This window comes from Aquarana catesbeiana, linkage group LG04, assembly GCF_042186555.1.
Source record: "Aquarana catesbeiana isolate 2022-GZ linkage group LG04, ASM4218655v1, whole genome shotgun sequence".
NCBI lineage: Eukaryota > Metazoa > Chordata > Amphibia > Anura > Ranidae > Aquarana > Aquarana catesbeiana.
In genome coordinates this window covers 594,938,664-594,958,473 of record NC_133327.1, presented here as the reverse complement: position 1 = coordinate 594,958,473, position 19,810 = coordinate 594,938,664, and the positions used below count along the sequence as shown (strand labels likewise).

Below are 19,810 nucleotides of genomic sequence, written 5' to 3'. Positions count from 1 at the left end.
ATGATGGCAAGTTACTGTAGACTTCCTTTTGAACGTCTAGAGAGATTTCATCTTTGCAATACTCAGCCATGACAATGCTCTCGTTGTCTTGACAAGTCATTCTCTGCATGTTGCTGTTTCTTTCTGTACAATGATTCCTATCTCTCTTCTAATGCATTTCTAGATTGGAAGGTCAACAGAAAGCCCTATTGATTTTGTGGTAACTGACACAGTTCCAGGAAGCCAGAGCAACTCCGATACACAGTCTGTACAAAGCACCATCTCCAGATTCGCATGCAGAATTATTTGCGAACGAAATCCTCCATTTACTGCCAGAATATATGCTGCAGGCTTCGACTCTTCCAAGAATATTTTCCTTGGGGTAAACCATTTATTTTTATTTTATGAAGATAATTATCCCCAGTCAGTTGAGAACTCTCCAATTTTTGGAGTTTCTTATTCTCTTTCAGTCAGGTACATTTGGAAGAATTTAAAGGTTACCATGTTTCTTAATAACAAAGGGGGACGGTATAGATGATGATCATGGTACTTATGTTTTAAGTATTGGAATATATGGAAGGGTCATGATAAAGCATTGTGTTTGTCCTATGCGTTTCCATAGTGTGGCACTGATAGTTGGTATGTATGAGTCCGTTTAGAACATCACCTTAACTGAAGTCCTACAATCATAATCTACAAATGGACAGAGCTTACGAGTAAGTTCATGGCTCATCAGGCAAAAAAGTGCTTAGTTTTGTGTTTCCTAAAACTACTTTACAGTTACCCAAAAATAAGAAATATCTTATAATTTTCAGTCAGAATAAGCAACAATATCACATCGTTGGTACTTTCAGACAGCTCTGGCTAACTAGTGTAAGGGGGATATTATTGGTCAGACAGGAGAGAAAACCATGATCACCATTGTTCCTCCTGTAGGTAAACTGACACCCTTGCAGTCCTCCTGCGTCTCGCTGTTCTTCCCTTCTTTCCAAATAAACTCATGGCAGTACCTCTCTGCAGTGCACATAGAAATGCAACACTAGTTTCAAAAAAGTTGGGACACTGTATAAAATTTACATAAAAAACCAGAATGCAATGACTTGCAAATCGCATAAACCAATATTGTATTCTTAGTAGAAAATAGAAAACCTATCACTGAGAAAATGTACCATTTTGGGGTATAATTAAGGCAAATTTGAAATGAATGGCAGCAACATATCTCAAAACAAGTTGGGACAGGGTCATGTTTACCACAATGTAGCATCCTTCTTTTAACAACACTCTAAACGTCTGGGAACCGAGGAGACCGTTTGCTGGAGTTTTGGGAGAGGAATGTTGTCCCATTCTTGCCTGATTAGGATTCTAACTGCTCAACAGTCCTGGGTCGTCTTTGTTGTAGTTTTCGTTTTAAGATGTGCCAAAGCTTTCTAATTGGTGAAAGGTCTGGGCTGCAGGCAGGCCAGTTAAGCACCTGGACTCTACTGCTATGAAGCCATTCTGTTGTAATAGATGCAGTATATGATTTAGCATTGTCCTGCTGAAATACGTAAGTCATTCCCTGAACAATACATTGTCTGGATGGGAGCAAATGCTACTCAAAAAACCTGGATATATCTTTCAACATGGTGCCTCTCCAGATGTGCAAGCTGCCCATTCCATACCCACTAATGCACCCCCATACCATCAGAGATTCAGGCTTTTGAACTGAGTGCGCCGATAACAAGCCGGAAGGTACCTCTCCTCTTTAGTCCGGAGACTGCAAACGCCCATGGTTGCCAAAAATGTCAAATTAGATATTCCTGACCACAGTATACTTTTCAACTTTGCAACAGACCATTTTAAATGCACTTTGGCCACCCAGAGAATACAGCCGTGTTTCTATATTATGTTCAGATATGGCTATTTTTGCATTATTGTGCTTTAACTTGCAATTTTTGATAACACCGCAGACCGTGTTCAGACAGTGATTTTGTAAAGTATTCCTAAGCCCATGCAGTGATTGTCCATCGCAGAATCTTGCCTGTCTTTAATGCAGTGCTGTCCGAGGATCCGAAGATCACAGACATCCAATATTGCGTTTTATCCTTATTCCTTGCACACTGAGATTTCTCCAGAATCTTTTGATATTATGTACTGTAGATGATGATCTATTTAATGTCTTTGCAGTTTTACGTTGAACATTACACAATTTTTAGATGCAGCTTTTCAGTAATTGGGGACCCTCTGCCCATCTTTATTTCTGAGACCCTGACTGAGACCCTGACTCTCAAAGATGCCCAGTCATGTTACTGACCTGTTTCCAATTAACCTAATTAGTTGCAAAATGTTCTTCCAGCTTTTCTTTATTAGTACCACTTACTTTCAAGCTTTTTGTTACCCTATCCCAACTGTTTTTTAGATGTGATGATGCTGCCATCAATTTCAAAATTTCCATATTTTTTCTGATAATGGTACATTTTCTCAGTTTAAACATTTGATATGTTTTCTATTGTGAATAAAATATCGGTTTATGAGATTTACAAATCATTGCATTCTGTTTTATGTAGTTTTTACACAACGTCCCAACTATTTTGAAACTCGAGTTGTACCTACACATACCTGCAGCAGCCTCCCTGGCATTTGCACAGGGAGCCAGCTGCAGACAAGCGTGGAATTGCATTGCCAGCAGTAGCTGCCCTGTAGTTAGCAGAGAATCAGAAGCCAATATATACCGCCTCTTGCATGCCTGTTTGCATAAAGATTTCACATCGAAATCCCTCTGTACTGCACTGCAAAGGTGTCTGTTGCATGTGGTTGCATCGCAGCCCTATCTACAGTGCCCTGAAAAAGTATTCATTCATTGAAATTTTCCACATGCCTGTATAGCAACCATTGTCTAGTTTTGGCATATTGCTGATGCGACCTAAAAATGCATCTCAATGCCATGGTTTTTCAGGCTGACATTGCCCATATTAAAGGGGCCTTAGAGGTACCAGGACATACATTGCCCTGGCTGAATCTCAAGCAAAGCTGCAAAACTCTTGAAGTGCCAAAGCTTGATCACCTCCTGTGCACTCTGGTTGGCTAGCAAGGCTGCTAATCATAGTGATGGGCCAAGAGAAATGGAAGAAGACAAGGCTTGGCTGCAAATTCCAAAACCAGTCAGAAGTGTCAAGAGATTTTCCTGTTGGATCAGCCTAGCATTCGACCAAACCTGGAGCTGCTGTATGTATACTGCTATCTCTAAAACTGATCAAAAACAAGGGCAAGCGCTTTTCCTTTCCTATCTACCTCCTTTTACAGTGTTTCTTAAAGTTTGCAGCAGATAGGATGGCCGGCAGCAAAAAGTTTATCAGGGTGTGAGGTCTGTATTGCATTTCAGTTGTCTTCATAACGAGGAGAGTAGGTAAAAGTGCAGTGACACCTGTGTTTAAAATATTCATATTTTTTTCCCCATTTGAAGAAGCGTTCTTCCTTAATTTTTCTCTGCAGCATGTGATGTTCTATAAACCGTGTGTGATTGTTCCTGGCTTCTTTCCTCGTAATAGGAAAAGGCTGCCAAATGGAAGACGATAGATGGGCAGATGGATGGGTTAACGACAAATGGAGTCCTTGTTATGCATCCACGCAACGGATTCACAGAGGACTCTAAGCCAGGGGTGTGGAGAGAGATATCCGTATGTGGGAATGTGTTTAGCCTAAGAGAGACCCGCTCGGCTCAGCAGAGAGGAAAGATGGTATGTGCCACCCAGCAGCCTTTCTTCTGTCAGTTTAACCACTAAGGGATAGTTTTTTCTTAAGATTTTCCTTCTGAGAATCTGCTTTATCGAGGCAGTAAAATGCAATGTTTGTTTGATTGGATGACTTCTTTTAATTTTAAATCCGTTTTCTCATGCTTTAAATTTATTTATAGCACTTTTCAAGTGAATTTCATCTCGTCAAGCTTAGAACATACTGTTCCTCCATGGAAAAAAATTAATGTTCGATGATGATTCATCTTAACATATTTTCCTTTATATAACAGGCTGCTCTATGACAGATTGAGTCGCAAAGGGCTGGTATGTGAAGTCAGCTTCAACCACTGTGGAGCTATTCGTGTAATATTTCAGTTTTTTATGTATTTGACCTTTTTTGATCTCGAGTTTAATATCATAGATTTTAGGTGGGTATAGCAGGCTTTTCATATTGCTTCTGGTTTGTACTGCAGCGTTCTCTCACCAAATTTTGAAGACCTTGCCTCTCATATTTTAGAGCTTGGGCAAGAAAGAAATTGACCAGAGGGTTTGACCTGAATTTTTAAAGAAGTTGTAAAAAAAAAACACTGCAAGACAAAGGCATAAATGTATGCATCGCATACTAGCTCAATATGAAATACCTTAGAACGATGCCTTGCAGCGGCGTCAGCACACCACTCACATGGCCAACATCTTTCCCAGAGTTACTAACGGGTTCGCGGGCTCCAGCACTGTGATTGGCCGGAGCCACGATGGCGTCACTCCTGCAGCACAGGCCCTGAAGAAACGGGCCGTTCCTTCAGTGCGCATGCATCGATGATATCAGCGGCAGCATCTATAGTAAATATCTCCTGAATGGTGCACGTTTAGGAGATATTTAACAGTACCTACAGGTAAGCCTTACTTATAGGCTTACCTGTACAGTGCCTTGAAAAAGTATTCATACCCCTTTTAAATTTTCCACATTTTGTCATGTTTTAACCAAAAATGTATGTGATAGACCAACACACAGTGGCACATAATTGTGAAGTGGAAGGAAAATGATAAATGGTTTTCAACATTTTTTACAAATATGTGAAAAGTGTGGTATGCATTTGTATTCAGATACCCCTAACAAGAATCTAGTGGAACCTATTGCCTTCAGAAGTCACCTAGTTAGTAAATAGAGTCCACCTGTGTGTAATTTAATCTCAGTATAAATACAACTGTTCTGTGAAGTCCTCAAAGGTTTGTTAGAGAACCTTAGTGAACAAACAGCATCATGAAGGCCAAGGAACACACCAGACAGGTCAGGGATAAAGTTGTGGAGAAGTTTAAAGCAGGGTTTGATTATAAAAAAATATCCCAAGCTTTGAACATCTCATGGAGCACTGTTCAATCCATCATCCGAAAATGGAAATAGTATGGCACATCTGCAAACCTACCAAGACATGACCGTCCACCTAAACTGACGGGCGGGCAAGGAGAGCATTAATCAGAGAAGCAGCCAAGAGGCCCATGGTAACACTGGAGGAGCTGCAGAGATCCACATCTCAGGTGGGAGAATCTGTCCACAGCACAACTATTAGTCGTGCACTCCACAAATCTGACCTTTATGGAAGAGTGGCAAGAAGAAAGCCATTGTTGAAAGAAAGCCATATAAAGTCCTGTTTGCAGTTTGCGAAAATCCTTGTGGGGGACACAGCAAACATGTGGAAGAAGGTGCTCTGGTCAGATGAGACCAAAATTTAACTTTTTGGCCTAAAAGCAAAACGTTATGTGTGGTGGAAAATTAACACTGCACATCACCCTGAACACACCATCCCTACCGTGAAACATGGTGGCAGCATCATGTTTTGGAGATACTTTACTGCAGCAGAGACAGGGAAGCTGGTCAGAGTTGATGGGAAGATAGATGGAACCAAATACAGGGCAATCTTAGAAGAAAACCTGTTGGAGTCTACAAAAGACTTGAGACTGGGGGGGGGTTCACCTTCCATCGGGACAACGACCCTAAACATACAGCCAAAGCTACAATGGAATGGTTTAGATCAAAGCATATTTATGTGTTAGAACTGCCCAGTCAAAGTCCAGACCTAAATCCAATTGAGAATCTGTGACAAGACTTGAAAATTGCTGTTCACAGACGCTCTCCATCAAATCTGACAGAGCTTGAGCTATTTTGCAAAGTAGAATGGGCAAACATTTTTCTCTCTGTAGATATGCAAAGCTGGTAGACATACCCAAAAAGATTTGTAGCTGTAATTGCAGTGAAAGGTGGTTCTACATATTATTGATTCGGGGGCTGAATACAAATGCACGCCACACTTTACATTTATTTGTAAAAAATTTTGAAAACCATTTATCATTTCTCTTCCACTTCACAATCATGCACCACTTTGTGTTGGTCTATCACATAAAATCCCAATAAAATACATATACGTTTTTGGTTGTAACATGACAAAATGTGGAAAGTTTCAATAAGAATACTTTTTCAAGGGACTGTAGGTACAATTAAAGAGGAAGACTTTACGTCCTCTTTAAAGCAACATTAGACCTTTGTTTTCTTTTTAAAAAACAAACCTGTTGTTATATTTACCTGTTCTGTGCAATAGTTGTGCACAGAGGAGCCCCGGTCCTCTTTTTTCTGGGGTCCCCCACTGGGCGCTTCAGGCCCCTCCTTTTCGACGCGTACCCCCATAGAAAGTGGCTTTCCATGGGGGCACCCGTGCGTGCTCGCTCCTGTGCTGCCCTGTCTGTCTATTGACCGCTCCCTCATCACAGCATTTGAGTTACAGTAGTGGGAGCCAATGGCTACCACCGCTATTAATCTACCCAATGGGGGGGGGGGGACGACGGTGGCGTACCTTGTGGATCGTGCTCAGGTAAGAATAAGGTGGGGGCTCCTGCAGAACAAAAAGGTTTTTTACCTTAATGCATATAAAACTTTGAGGCTTTAGAACCACTAATCTGCTCACATTGAAGACCCTGAGGAAAATAAGGATACTAGCAGCTATAGGGTTTCTACTGAATGTTTTGTAAACACCACTATGCTGATTATGTCATTGATCTCTTTCTATAGCCATTCTACATGTACCTTTTTATTTCTGTAAATGAAAAATACATGGTATACTTCATTAAGTGATAACATTGTCATGTGTGTCTTCCAGCTTAGCTCAATTAAATGTGTTGGTATTGGATAACATGTACCTTTAATTTATTTAATTACATTGTAAAAAAAAAAAAGTGGAGAAACCTTTCCTGGGGCCTCATGTTAGTTTTAAATGTTAACTTTGCAAGAAACCTCGCTTTATGATGAAGTTTAGAGGTTAACATGAAAACTAGCAGCACCAAGGAAATAGTCTTGAGCTAATCTAAACGCGAACAACAAATAAGAAAAGTTTAAGATGCATCTCTAGACTAAGGCCGGCCATACATAGAGAAAATTTCTTTCCTACAACCACAGGTTGCAGTAGAAAAAAAGTTTGCACAATTCCCCCATCATCACAGACGGTGTTGACGGGTATCCCTCCCGCTGAGCAATTGTCTTCAATCACTGTTGCTCAGGAGAAGACGGCGATTATTGCTAGCAGCTATAGCAGCCGCTTGCGATAATCGCAAGTAAATCCGGCAGGCTGGTTTTATCCAAGTTGATTGATCAACTTGGTACATTCAGTCTGCCCATTAATGATTCAAACCGTCTATGGCTGACCTAAACATTTTTGTTTTGGGCAGAGTAGGGAATAGTTTAAATCCTTTTTTTTATTCTGTCTTTTTTTGGGGAGATTTTTCTACACTTCCTGTTACCAAAACACTTTCGTGTTTCTTGTAATAATGGTGTGCCAGGAAATCCTTTCTGGAACATTTGTAACCAGAACAGGTGTTGCCATTACAGGATTTTCCCACACCTTCTTTTGCGGTGACTGCCATAAAATTTGTGATTTTCAAAAACTTAAGAAATTATTTAACGAAAGATTTATAAATAGGTTTCTTTTATAGCAGGGATATGCAATTAGCGGACCTCCAGCTGTTGCAAAACTACAAGTCCCATCATGCCTCTGCCTCTGGGTGTCATGCTTGTGGCTTTCAGAGTCTTGCTATGCCTCGTGGGACTTGTAGTTCTGCAACAGCTGGAGGTCCGCTAATTGCATATCCCTGCTTTATAGTGTAGTCAAGGTGGGGTAGGATAGGATTTAAGTTGAAACATTTACCATTTTCTTGATTCCTCTTTATTAATTCTTCTGGAAGGCCGTGGACTGACCACTTGCTCCTTCCAGTCTTCTTACAGCTAACTTTCAGCTACCTACGCATCATTACTGCAAAAATGTCCCTGCAGATGTCTGAGAAACCTTTTCACTACATAGGTAGTTCATAAAATAGATGCTTAAAGGTCGTGTTTTGAACATAAATGACTGGAATCTTTGTTTAACAGGTGGAAAATGAAAGCAATGAGCTTCAAGATGGTTCCCTTATTGATCTTTGCGGAGCTACTTTGTTATGGCGTACCGCTGAAGGTCTGTCCAGAACTCCAACCGTAAAACACTTGGAAGCACTGAGACAGGAGATCAATGCAGCACGGCCTCAGTGTCCTGTTGGTTTTAATACACTGGCTTTTCCTAGTATGAAGAGGAAGGATGTTGTCGATGAAAAACAGCCTTGGGTATACCTGACCTGTGGCCATGTGCACGGCTACCATAACTGGGGAAACAAAGAGGAACGGGATGGAAAGGACCGAGAGTGTCCAATGTGTCGCTCTGTGGGGCCCTATGTTCCACTATGGCTGGGTTGTGAAGCTGGATTTTATGTGGATGCAGGCCCTCCCACTCATGCCTTTAGCCCTTGTGGACATGTTTGCTCAGAAAAAACAACTGCCTACTGGTCTCAGATCCCACTTCCTCATGGTACTCATACTTTCCATGCAGCCTGCCCATTCTGTGCACACCAGCTTGCAGGAGAACAAGGGTATATCAGACTTATTTTCCAAGGACCTCTAGACTAACACCTCTCTTTCTCTCTTTCGGTGCTTGCATTGAGCGCATAAGCTAGGAAAGGTTTGGTTTGCTTCCGCTGGCCGGTCTTCTCAAAGTGCTCAAGACCTATTGGCAAAGTTTGCATAATACAGAACTAAAAGCTACAGGAGCTCCGAACATTGTGAAACACAGGACACGGCGATAAAACTTTTTTTTTTTTTTTTTTCTGCTTGCAAGCAGATGTTTCAAAATGGATTATGCAGATTTGATTTAAATGCCTTCATTAATATTTCTGAATGACCCACCTCAGTATTAAATTATTTTGGAAAACTGGGGAGTATAGTCAGCTCAAACTACATTAGTTTACAATTCAACACGCATTATAAAATATAGCATACAACAGTTTTATATTTATCTTTAGTATGGAAAACGCCAATGACTTAATAGCATTGTCGTATATACTGACCCATGTACTTTGGATGCTTAAAGTAGCCGGGACAATATCAGAAAATACCATTATGGACAATCTTTTCTTATCCCTGTTTGTTTTCATTATTCGATCATGGGATTAGACCCTTTTATCACTGAATCATGTGACAGCTAGGAGATCATAAGTGGGGTCTGAGGAGTCTGTAAATATTTGGTTTCAATCACATTGTCCTTGGTTAGTCTTAACAGGCGCTCATAATTGTTTGCATACATTTCAAGGTTTAATTTATGTTATTTTGAATTCATATTTTTATTTCTGAAGTAATATTGCTTGTGACATGGTATATTTATCCTTTTTTGAGCCATTTCTTGGGTTTCATTAAATCACAAAAAACATGTTCGAGCAGGTAAGATTAGAATGTTTTGTACAAATGTATTTTTCTCGGGGACGTTGCATATTTTTACTGGAGCCTACATCCATTGTGATAAACTGTAAATTTCATGTTCCAGAAAAAGTTTGTAGTTTTTAGTTTTGGCTTTTTTTTTTTTTTTTTTTCTTTTTTTTTATCCTACTTTTTTCCTTGCATGTTTTATGATTGTAGCATTAGCTTTAACACAGCTTGTCCTTGGCTGGTTAGGTGAAATACCCATTTAATGGGTGGAGTGTTTTGTGGCTTTTTTAACAGAGAAATACACAAGCAACCTTTCTTTCTCAAGTTTCTTTTTGCACACACTCAGGAAAACTAACTACAAAGATAGCTGAAATACTAGTTCTAATTATTAGCTAATCCTTTTCGAAAAGTAAAACTGAACCCCTATGTGAAGAGTTCAGGTCATGTAATCACACTGACCTGAATAAATGCATAAAGTGTTTTTAAAGTGTACCTGTCACAGTCTGTAGCCCGAAAATGCTAAGTAAGGCTTGCATTAATGCTTTAGGAATCTGAGACAAGACTATTCATCATTTCTAAAGAATAGATTTGTTGGGTTGATATTTTGAACTGCATGTTAAAAAAAAAAAAAAAAGGATGTGTATGTGTTTTTTTTTTTTTTTTTTTTCCTTTTTCTGAAGGTAGATATTAAATCATAAGAAAGAACAAATTTACCCCTATTTCCTGGAATGGGACAGCTGGTAATATGCGGTTAATAAAGGGAAACACAGAAAAATGTGTCTCTGCTTCATTCTACCTTTGCTTAAGATCCTTTTGTAAGCACATTTTGATGAAGCTTTCAAGCAATCCCCGAATAGAAGCTTTAAAAACTGTGTAGAAATATACTTTACCTTCAGAATTCTGATGTCCCTGAAGTCTGCATGGATACGATGATATCATCCCTCCTTTTACCGATTGGCTGGAATTATTTATTAGAAACTGCTTGAAAGCCAGCATTTTAACGTCTTATGAAAAACCTCTTTTTAGTTATTGCAGAAATTCCAGGGCCTGTGAACTCCAAGCAGACTTGGTAACGCCTCTATAGAAACTAGAAAAAGCCATATTAAAAGGAAAATATTTATGTGCATTATTATGGCAGGCACATACAATGGGAAAATAAAAATTGTGGGTTAGGTCCCTTTTTCAAACTAAATATATCATATTGCTGCCAGACATTTCAATATATCCATGCCACCTGTTTAATTCTTTAAAGTGTAACTTTATGAAAAAAAAAAAATGGGCCAACAGGTAGGATTTTTAATGCTAAACAGACATGCTATGTCTCTTCTGCATTAAAGTTATTTACCTGCCTGTCCAGTCCACCCTCTATAGTGAATATGTGCAGCAAATCCCAGATGACTGAACTCCTACGGACATGTGGGAATTACATCATCTTGGTCCGGCCAATGAAAGTTGCAGGCGATCGATACCCAGAAGCTGGCTGCCCAAAGATGTCAGCCACCAGCGAGGAGCTTCAGAAACCAGCATCGCAGGAGTGTCACTCTGATTTAACTCGATTGCTTAGCAAGAAGTATGTGATACAACATGATGCCCTCTATTTCCTTTATCTGAATTCTTCCACAGGTTATAACTCTTTTTCTACAAGCAATATGTGTTTGGAGGTTTATTGCTCTTTTCAAGTGGAATTATTGAAGTTCACAGAATGAATAGGCATTGACATTCATTAGGCATGATATTGACATTCTCAATTCACATTAGCGGTTTGAATTAAAAAGTACTTTTTGTTGGCCATGATTTTAAAAAAAGATACTGCTGCTACACTACCTCTCGCTACTTTTTTTTTTTCCTCAATTCTTAATCGCAGGGCAACAGTACAACGGCCTCATAACGCAGTAATATCAAATCGTATATTCTGAAGGTAGCACCAAAAATAGGACTGCTGTAGCAGAGGCAATAATACAAAGCAGGGAAATTAAACGGCTATGTAATGTTACAAGCACACACACAAAAAAAATAGATAAACCCATCAACTTTATTTAATAACTCTGCCCATTTTGATACTCAGGAGTCTCTGTACCTTTCATTGGGTTTAGACAATTTTAAAGGGGATGGAAAAGGGGGGGGGGGGGGGGAGTGGTTGGACAAAACTAGAAGGAAAAAGAGAGAGCAAAAAAGGGAGAGGGGGAGAGAACAGCTCAACTCCTTCAATCCCTTTTAACCCATCTGGGGTCAGTAACCCCCTTTGTCAAAAATATAGATGGGTTTTAATATACTAGTGAGGCGTGCCCGGCAGAGTAGATAAACTTGTGCCAATAGAACCTCCTTTTCAGGAACTTCTGTCTCAGTTGCAATCAAGTACAGTAAAACCTTGGATTGAGAGCATAATTAGTTCCAGAAACATGCTTGTAATCCAAAGCACTTGTATATCAAAGCAAATTTCTCCATTAAAAATAATGGAAACTCAAATGATTCGTTCCACAACTATTTATTTATAAGTCCTTCAGTTTAAAGTCCATATAAAAAGATTATAGCAATGTGATAAGTTGTGTAACCATAAAATGTCCATTCACAAATGGCAGCCTCCACAAGGAGATTAGAAGCAAACTCCATCAGGAGCTACAGAGTATAAAAGAGAAGAGAGGCGCATCTAAGTGTACCAATATGGTTACATTAAATGAAGGTACAACATTTAGCAACTCAAATGGTTGATGATTAAGAGGCACCTCCTAAGTATGCAGGTATCCAGGGTAAAGCTGTCCACATAGACCATCCTCTGCACCGCCGGCTCTCACCGCTGTCAGTCTGCAATCGTGAACAGGAAGACTCCCCCGCAATAGAGCGATCGTGGCGCGCAGAGTGGAAGGGACGATGTTGTTGGCGGTACAGAGGATGGTCTATGTCAGTGGTTCTCAATTCCTGTCCCCAGGACTCACTAACAGGCCAGGTTTGCAAGATAACTGAAATACATCACAGGTGATATAATTTGCTGCTCAGTGATTGCAGTATTCTAGTCTGCATCTCCCCAAGGTAATACTTAAAATTTGGCCCGTTAGTGGGTCCTGAGGACAGGAGTTGAGAACCACTGGTCGATGTGGACAGCTTTAACCCGGATGCCTGCATACTTAGATCTGCCTCTTTTAATTATCAACCATGTGAGTTGCTAAATGTTGTATCTTCATTAAATGTAACCATATTGCTACACTTAGAGGCGCCTTTCTTCTCTTTTATACTCAGTTGTGACATGATGGTACTTGTATATCAAGTCAAAATTTTATAAAAAATTTAGCTTGTCTTGCAAAACACTCTCAAACCAAGATTTTACTGTACTTTTTTGGTTGAACTAGATGGATTTGTGTCTTTTTTTAAGCCTAACTATGTAACGATGTACTCCTCTGGTTACTTATATTTAGGCAGCCTAGGAACATTATGAGTGTTTTACCTCACTGGAGACTGCAGAACATTCATATCAGATAAGCTTGTAGTTAGATAAGTAAATTAGAAAGGCATGAAGCTGTGCAGAATTGCTAAGCAGGAAGCAGAGTCTAGATGTGTAATGAGCACATATGGCTGCCTTTACGAATATCTATCTGTAAATGCGAACTATTTGTTAAAGCAAGGTTTTCAATACATTAAAACAATGAATATAAGATTGAAGGCTACAGTTCCTCCTTCAAAGGAATGTGTTGTGTTGATATATGTGCATTATTACCTTCTGTACTAAAACTTTTTTATTTTGAGTTTGGAGAGGTCAGTTTACCCACAGTGCTGAATAAGACACCCTTCTTCCTCCTTCACAGCGAAGATGGGACTGCTTTAATTAGTCCATTCACAGGGGCAAGCATACAGGCACTGCTGTGCTTTCTTATTAGAAAGCATAGAATACATTGCTAACTGTCACAAGCGCACTGTATAAATGCCTTTTTATTTATGTATTCATAAATGTCATAGAAAATTATCAGTTGTAGACATTGCAAATAATTTAATATACATTTACTACACAGTAGAATTTCACTTGGATAAACCACAGGAAATCTGCTGAATACACAGATGAATGACATGTATGTAAGCTGTTTTACCTGCCAGAGGATTTGTATTTTAGTTCATTCAGTTCTGTGATTTAAACAGCTCTGCCGCAAAGCCCTGTCATATATGCCAGAAAACCAGATTTTTCTCTGGACAGTAAATGGAGAAACCGCATATTGATGAATTCGTCTGTCACTCTGCTGTCTCCGGCTGTCAGTATGTTCATGAGCACCACAGCATAACTGATTGCCTACCTGTGCTGCTTATTCCTGTTTGAGCTGCGCCGTACACTGGCTTACAATAGGCTGATACCAGGTCAATTTCAAGTGCTTACTATGCTTGCATTAAAATATATAATTAATCATGCGTTAGCAAGAACAGAGCTATATTTATTTGTGATCTTTTTAACTGCCTGGAGGTCAGCTCTAAAGTGGTTATAAACCTCAGACATGAAATCTGAACAAAACAGATCCCTCTATAGTGAGTACTTGTCTCAATCCAGAGCACTAAGTGGCATTTCTGTCTGCTTCTTTGTTCCTCTGCTATCAGCATGAATCAATTCTGCCAAGTTTTCCTGATGCCAAGAGAAAAAAAGGTGATACGGGAGGGAGCTACAGCTTATTTATGGACTCAGCTTTGTTCCTGTGTGAAGGAGGGCTTGTTTCTTCCCTCCAATCAGCTCTCAGAGTTCTCACTGAGCTCTGCAGAGTGTAACACCCACTGTCTGACCCCTTTTTTCTGAACTCTCAGACAAGCTTTATATGTCTGCCTTTTGAATGGATGTAGGAAAAAAAACTGCTGTAGACAGACAGGTACAACTTATATAGAAAGATTTGTTTCAGCTCTGTGTATCACCCAAGGTCGGTTACTTCACTGGGTATATGTATGGGTTTACAACCACTTTAAGATACATGTAAAAGACATGCGCTTTTTCAAACTGATGCAATAAGGCAGGGGTCTCCAAACTCTGGCCCTCCAGTTGTTCAGGAACTACAATTACCATCATGCCTAGGCATGTCTGTGAATGTCAGAGTTTTATAAAGCCTCATGGGACTTGTAGTTCAGAACAGCTGGAGGGCCGTAGTTTGGAGATCTCTGCAATAAGGAATCAAAGTATAGAAATTAACTGTGGGCAGATATTAAATTTTTCATAGAAGAGTTTCATTATTGCAGCATCGAATTTATGGAAAACTGTGGTCTTCAGAAGAGAGGATCAACCTTTTGTTTGCACATACATTGTCCAGTAATGGCAAAATAATCATTCTAATTGGGAGCAATGCCAAATACAGTGCTTGGCACACGTGAGGAATGAGCAATTAGCAGATCTGTTCTTGTAAATGAAAATGCCTGCTTATGTATGTCCTGCTTTATAAATAAGCTCAACATACAGAATGGCCACCTCTGCTGCAAATGTGACTGGTACACTTTAAGATTGCTTCATGCACCCAAGAGCTGCTTTGTGTTGACATGTAAATAACCTGCAAATGATTTTTATATATACAGTATGTAAAGAGTCCATTCTGTAAAATGTTAGATTTATTTGGTTTACAGCATAATTTATTCACTTTTAAAAGGAGTCCTAGCTTACAGTCGTGTTTGGGAGAAGTACTAGCAGAGGTTTTTAAAGCGTTAATTCATATTTTTTGTTTTGAGGGGGGGTAGGGGCTGGATAAGTGGGAAAAGTTTGGGGGGGGGACCTGATTTTTACAAAAACCCTATTTGAAGGATAAAAAAAAAAAGAAATTTGTCTACTATGCATTTAAATTACGGCATAAAAGATTGTGATTGTGTTTGTCAATTCATTTTCTCTTGCTTTTTGTGTCAGCTGTGGCAACGTCTTTGGAGATGTATGTTAAATTATGCAATTTCTGGTCAGCATTTAGTATGCCTTTTTTGTTTCTGGTTTACACCTGCAAATCTGTACATTGGTGAATGTGTATCCACATTGAGAGAGATATCAGGAATATCTTCTGTATTAGGTGGAAATTTTTGATTTCAAGCATTTATAAAGCATTCCTTCGATAAAAAAGAAAAAAAAAAAAACAACTTCTCTGTTTTAGAGCTAAGCCATAATTGGTGCCCTTTGTGCGGACAAGCATACTGTGTATGGAGCCTACATCTAAGATATCTATAAATAGGGCCACTACTGAGAAATCTTAAGTATATTTGCATATTAAACGAATTATGTGAAACTTGACATTCTTATATAAGCGTCCACTTTTCATAAATGTTTACATGTGCTGTCTGATAGTAATGCATATTGATAACAAGGACTTCACTGCATTGATGATTACTTGATCTCATTACTGCAAGACCAGAAATGGCCTTTGTTCCACAGCAGCTGAACGCTGGCCTTGCAGTGTATGGAAATCAATGTGACTTGGCTGTGTGAGTCACAGAGATTTGCAGTAATTGCTATCACACAGTGCTGTAGCTTTGCAGCCTTTACTGGTTACATAATTATGACCAACTACTGGTAATAAATTTACATTTCTTGAAAAACCACTGATTACTTATGAGAATTGATTCACAGTATTTTGGAAATTTTATTCTTGACCATTTAAATCACAGTTGGTCTGCTTGTATATATGCATCATAGCTGGAGAAAAAGCCAGGAAGCCACGAGCCTCAAGGTTTTTTTTCCCCACCTTCAGTATTGGTATCAGTGGCACAACATTAAAGTGGTAGTAAACTGTCCATTTTTAATGTCTCCTCTCGCATGTTTATGCCACCAGTGCCATAGTGTGCACTAACTACAACCCCAATTCCCAAATATCAGGACGCTGTGTAAAATCTACAAAAAAAATGGAATGCAATGATTTGCAAATCTCAAACTCATATTTTATTCACAATAGAAAATAGAAGGCAGCGAATGTTAAACTGAGAAAATGTAACTTCGCCCAGTCTTCCTTGCACGTTTGCACTCTCCAGCTGTTTGCATAGCCAGATTGCAATGATATCACTCTTGAGCATGCACACAGTCACTCAGTGTGCCCTGAATGCAGAGAGTACTGCTCCTTCACAAGTGACAGCATCAGCTGCAGCCAATGTGAATAGCTACTAAACGGTGCAAGTTTAGTAGATATTCACAGTACTTACAGGTAAGACTTCTTATAAGCTTATTTGTAGGTACAAGTTTAAAAAAATGTTTACTACCGCTTTAAAGGGTGGTATTGTTTTAGCTGTTGGATCAAGTGCAGCATGTTCGTAAAGATTTGGGATATCTAGTGGTTGTAAATCAAAATCAACTAGAAGTTTTGGATATTTTTAAAAGCTTTCATTGCTCATCTAAATGGTTTTCCTTGGTTCATCTGATGTTGAGGTATTCCCAGTATTTACCCAAGCAGCAGAAAGGCAATGTTGTGTATGCAGTGAGAAAAGTAATTTAAAATCTGGTGTGAAGGAGTACTTCTATGTTAAATTAGAATAACATTCCCCTTAACAGACCTGAGAAATCAGAGCACCATCAACAGATCTCTGACGACTTCTCACCTCTAGTTCTGTTAACACCTGCCTCAACTGCTGTTCATAGATATTCATATCTTGGGTTATGTACTTTTAATAACTGCCTTGTGAGCATGACATGTTGAGTTATGGCGACTGGATTACCCATTACATTTGAAAGGAAGCCTATATTGTGAATTGTAAATATGGTGGCTATCTATAAAAAAAAAAAAAAAAATGCCTTGCTGCCATGCTTTGCAGTATTTCCTGCATCACTGACCCACAACACGTATGCAGTTTAGGAGTCCTGACTCCTAACCTAAGCCAGAGCCTTCCAGTAATCTTGTATTTTCTAAATAAAGTGAGTGATGGCAACCTCTGTACTACTTCTGGTACAGGAATTTCTTATTTTCAGTTAAAAAAGAAAAAGGAATCCGCCTGGATGAGTGGTGCAACATTTTTAATAATTCTGTTCTGTGATCAGTAGTTGGAGACTACCAGCAATTTTGTACAAGTGTGCAGTCAAGAACAGCCAATATACACTCACCAGCCACTTTATTAGGTATACCTGTTCAATTGCTTGGTAACACAAATTACATGGCAATCACATGGCCGCAACTCAATGCATTTAGGCATCTAGATGTGGTGAAAATGACTTGCTAAAGTTCTAACCAAGAATAAAAATCCACTATTTTAAAAGAAGGTAGGTATAGAATAGTGCCAAAAGATAGAGCCTCTGAGATATAGTGTCCGAAATGATACAATTCAGATATCAAAAATTGAAAATTTATTGCAAAAGATAAATATATAATTAGGACAATTACAAATTCATGAAACCATCAATCATTCACCATCCATAGACAATGTTGTCTGGGGACAAACAAACAAAACGTCTAGACACTCCACATGCATCTACAATAGAGACCATGTGCATGTACTGCATAAAGCAATTGGCAAAAATAAAAAGACACTGCCGGTGCCAGGCAGTCCTAATATGGATATAGAGAGGGGCAGATGCAAAAATCCTGAAGGCTGCAGTATGTGGCTGGAAGGGACACACGGAATGGAACACTGTGCAGGAGGCTTAATGGATAGTATATTCACAGACCATACACGCTGATCAGAGGGGATGCGGGAAACGGAGTAAACTGGCAACATGGGTGGTCACTCATGAAGCAAAAACCAAGTTCCCAATGGGAGCACAGTTAGCAGAGATAACCATCTATGGCATAAAGTACCTTGTTCTGGTGTGTAGATGTAAAACTCTGCCGGTTGAAAGCACATGGTAGGCGTACTTTCTTGTCAGCTGGAATAGAGATAGCAGTAATGCTCTAATGGCTATGATAGCTGAAAGAGGAATTTCCTTCAGGTTCGCCTTTTTCCTGTTTTCCTCAGGGCTGGCCACACCACTTTTCAGACTGGCAGGTATACCGTTGCCTCCTGATGTTTGATTTGATTTTAATTTATTTGTTTTTTATTTTTTTGGGGGTTTTTTTTTTGGTTGTTTTACCACACCCCCATTTTTCCAGTTTATTGTAATTTAAACAGTTCAACTTTGGGTGAATAACCTGAAATAGTACAAATGCAAACTGACTGTGTTAATACACCCTCTTAAGCCAGGGCTTGACAAATTTGCTTGAATCTAGGAGCCAGTTTTTGTTTTTTGTTTTTTTGTTTTTTTTTTTTGTTTTTTACTAACCAAGCTTACGGGTAGGACTTGTTCCCAATGGTGAACTTATCATTTAACCCTTTCACTGCCAGAACTGGTTTTGGTTTTTTTGCGCACCTGTTACATAAAACCCCCAAAACATATATTTTCTCAAAGTAGACACCCTACAGAAAAAATAGTGTTAGTTCCAATTTTAATGTTGCACTATATTCCTGCAACGGTCTAGGAAATACAAACTTTCAGTAAAAAACCCCTAAAGTTAATTTTAGGGGGCACAATTACCCAGTTTTAAAAGCCCCCTATAGGTCATCAGTTTAGCGTTACGAAGAAGGCCTGGTGCTAGAAATATTGCTCTCGCTCCGCCGTGCGTGCTGATATGTAAGATGGCTATCGCCTTCAACGTTTTCAGGCATAGGCTCCCTGACATGTGCGTTTACATTTGTAGGTGCATATATGTGGGGGGGATTTTATGTGCTTGGATGTAACTTATTTTTTTTACAATTTAAAAAAAAATTATCTTTTCTTTTACTTAAAGTGTAAGTTCACCTTTACAAAAAAATCTGTAAGATGAACTTACACAGGACCCTCTCCTCACCCCCCCCCCCCCCGCCCCCGGTCCAGCTGCCCTGGACCTCGGCAATCTCCCGTTCTGAGCCCCGGTATATCCACATCAGGAGTCCTGGGCTTACAAATCTCCTCAGCTGAATGTCCAAATGTACCTCGTCAGGAGAAACGTTTTGCAGCATTCTAATTGGTCAGCGCCGACCAATCAGAAGCCGCATAGCCCATCCTGTCTCCTGGGAAGAAGACGCATGGATGCTGAGGGGATTTCTAAGCCCCAGACTCCTGTTGTGGATATACCTTTAACTTTTTTTTTCATCACGTAGGGACAAAAAATTTCCTACGTGATGATTTTTTTGGATGACAGGTTCTCTTTATTGAGATATCCAGGGTCTAAAAGACCCTGCATGTCTCCCATGTGCTCCAGTGAATGTAATGTGTGAATGCACACCACACTGCATTACATTCTTTTCCAACCTCGATAGCCATGGACACGATCAATGGGGTTCCCGAAGTGATGTCATACTCTTCACTTCCGGGTCAGCAACAAAAAGGGGAGGACAGCAGATGTGTGTCCACTCTCCTCCTTACCCTTTACCCGCCTGCACCCGTTATGCCGGTCCTGGGCCTGCAGATGGGCAAGCAGAGCCT

The 19,810-nt window shown here is 39.6% G+C and overlaps 1 protein-coding gene across 2 annotated transcripts in view; it reads left to right on the top strand.

The window, feature by feature from the left end:
* Positions 1 to 15,990, top strand: part of PELI1 (pellino E3 ubiquitin protein ligase 1) — a 106,938-nt gene extending 90,948 nt beyond the window's left edge. For both annotated transcript variants that reach the window (XM_073628191.1, XM_073628192.1), the window contains exons 5-7: positions 164 to 361; positions 3,507 to 3,695; positions 8,104 to 15,990. In XM_073628191.1, the coding sequence (XP_073484292.1) occupies positions 164 to 361; positions 3,507 to 3,695; positions 8,104 to 8,670 (954 nt within the window). In that variant the 3' untranslated portion in view covers positions 8,671 to 15,990. The remainder of the gene's footprint in view (positions 1 to 163; positions 362 to 3,506; positions 3,696 to 8,103) is intronic.
* Positions 15,991 to 19,810: the final 3,820 nt, after the last annotated feature.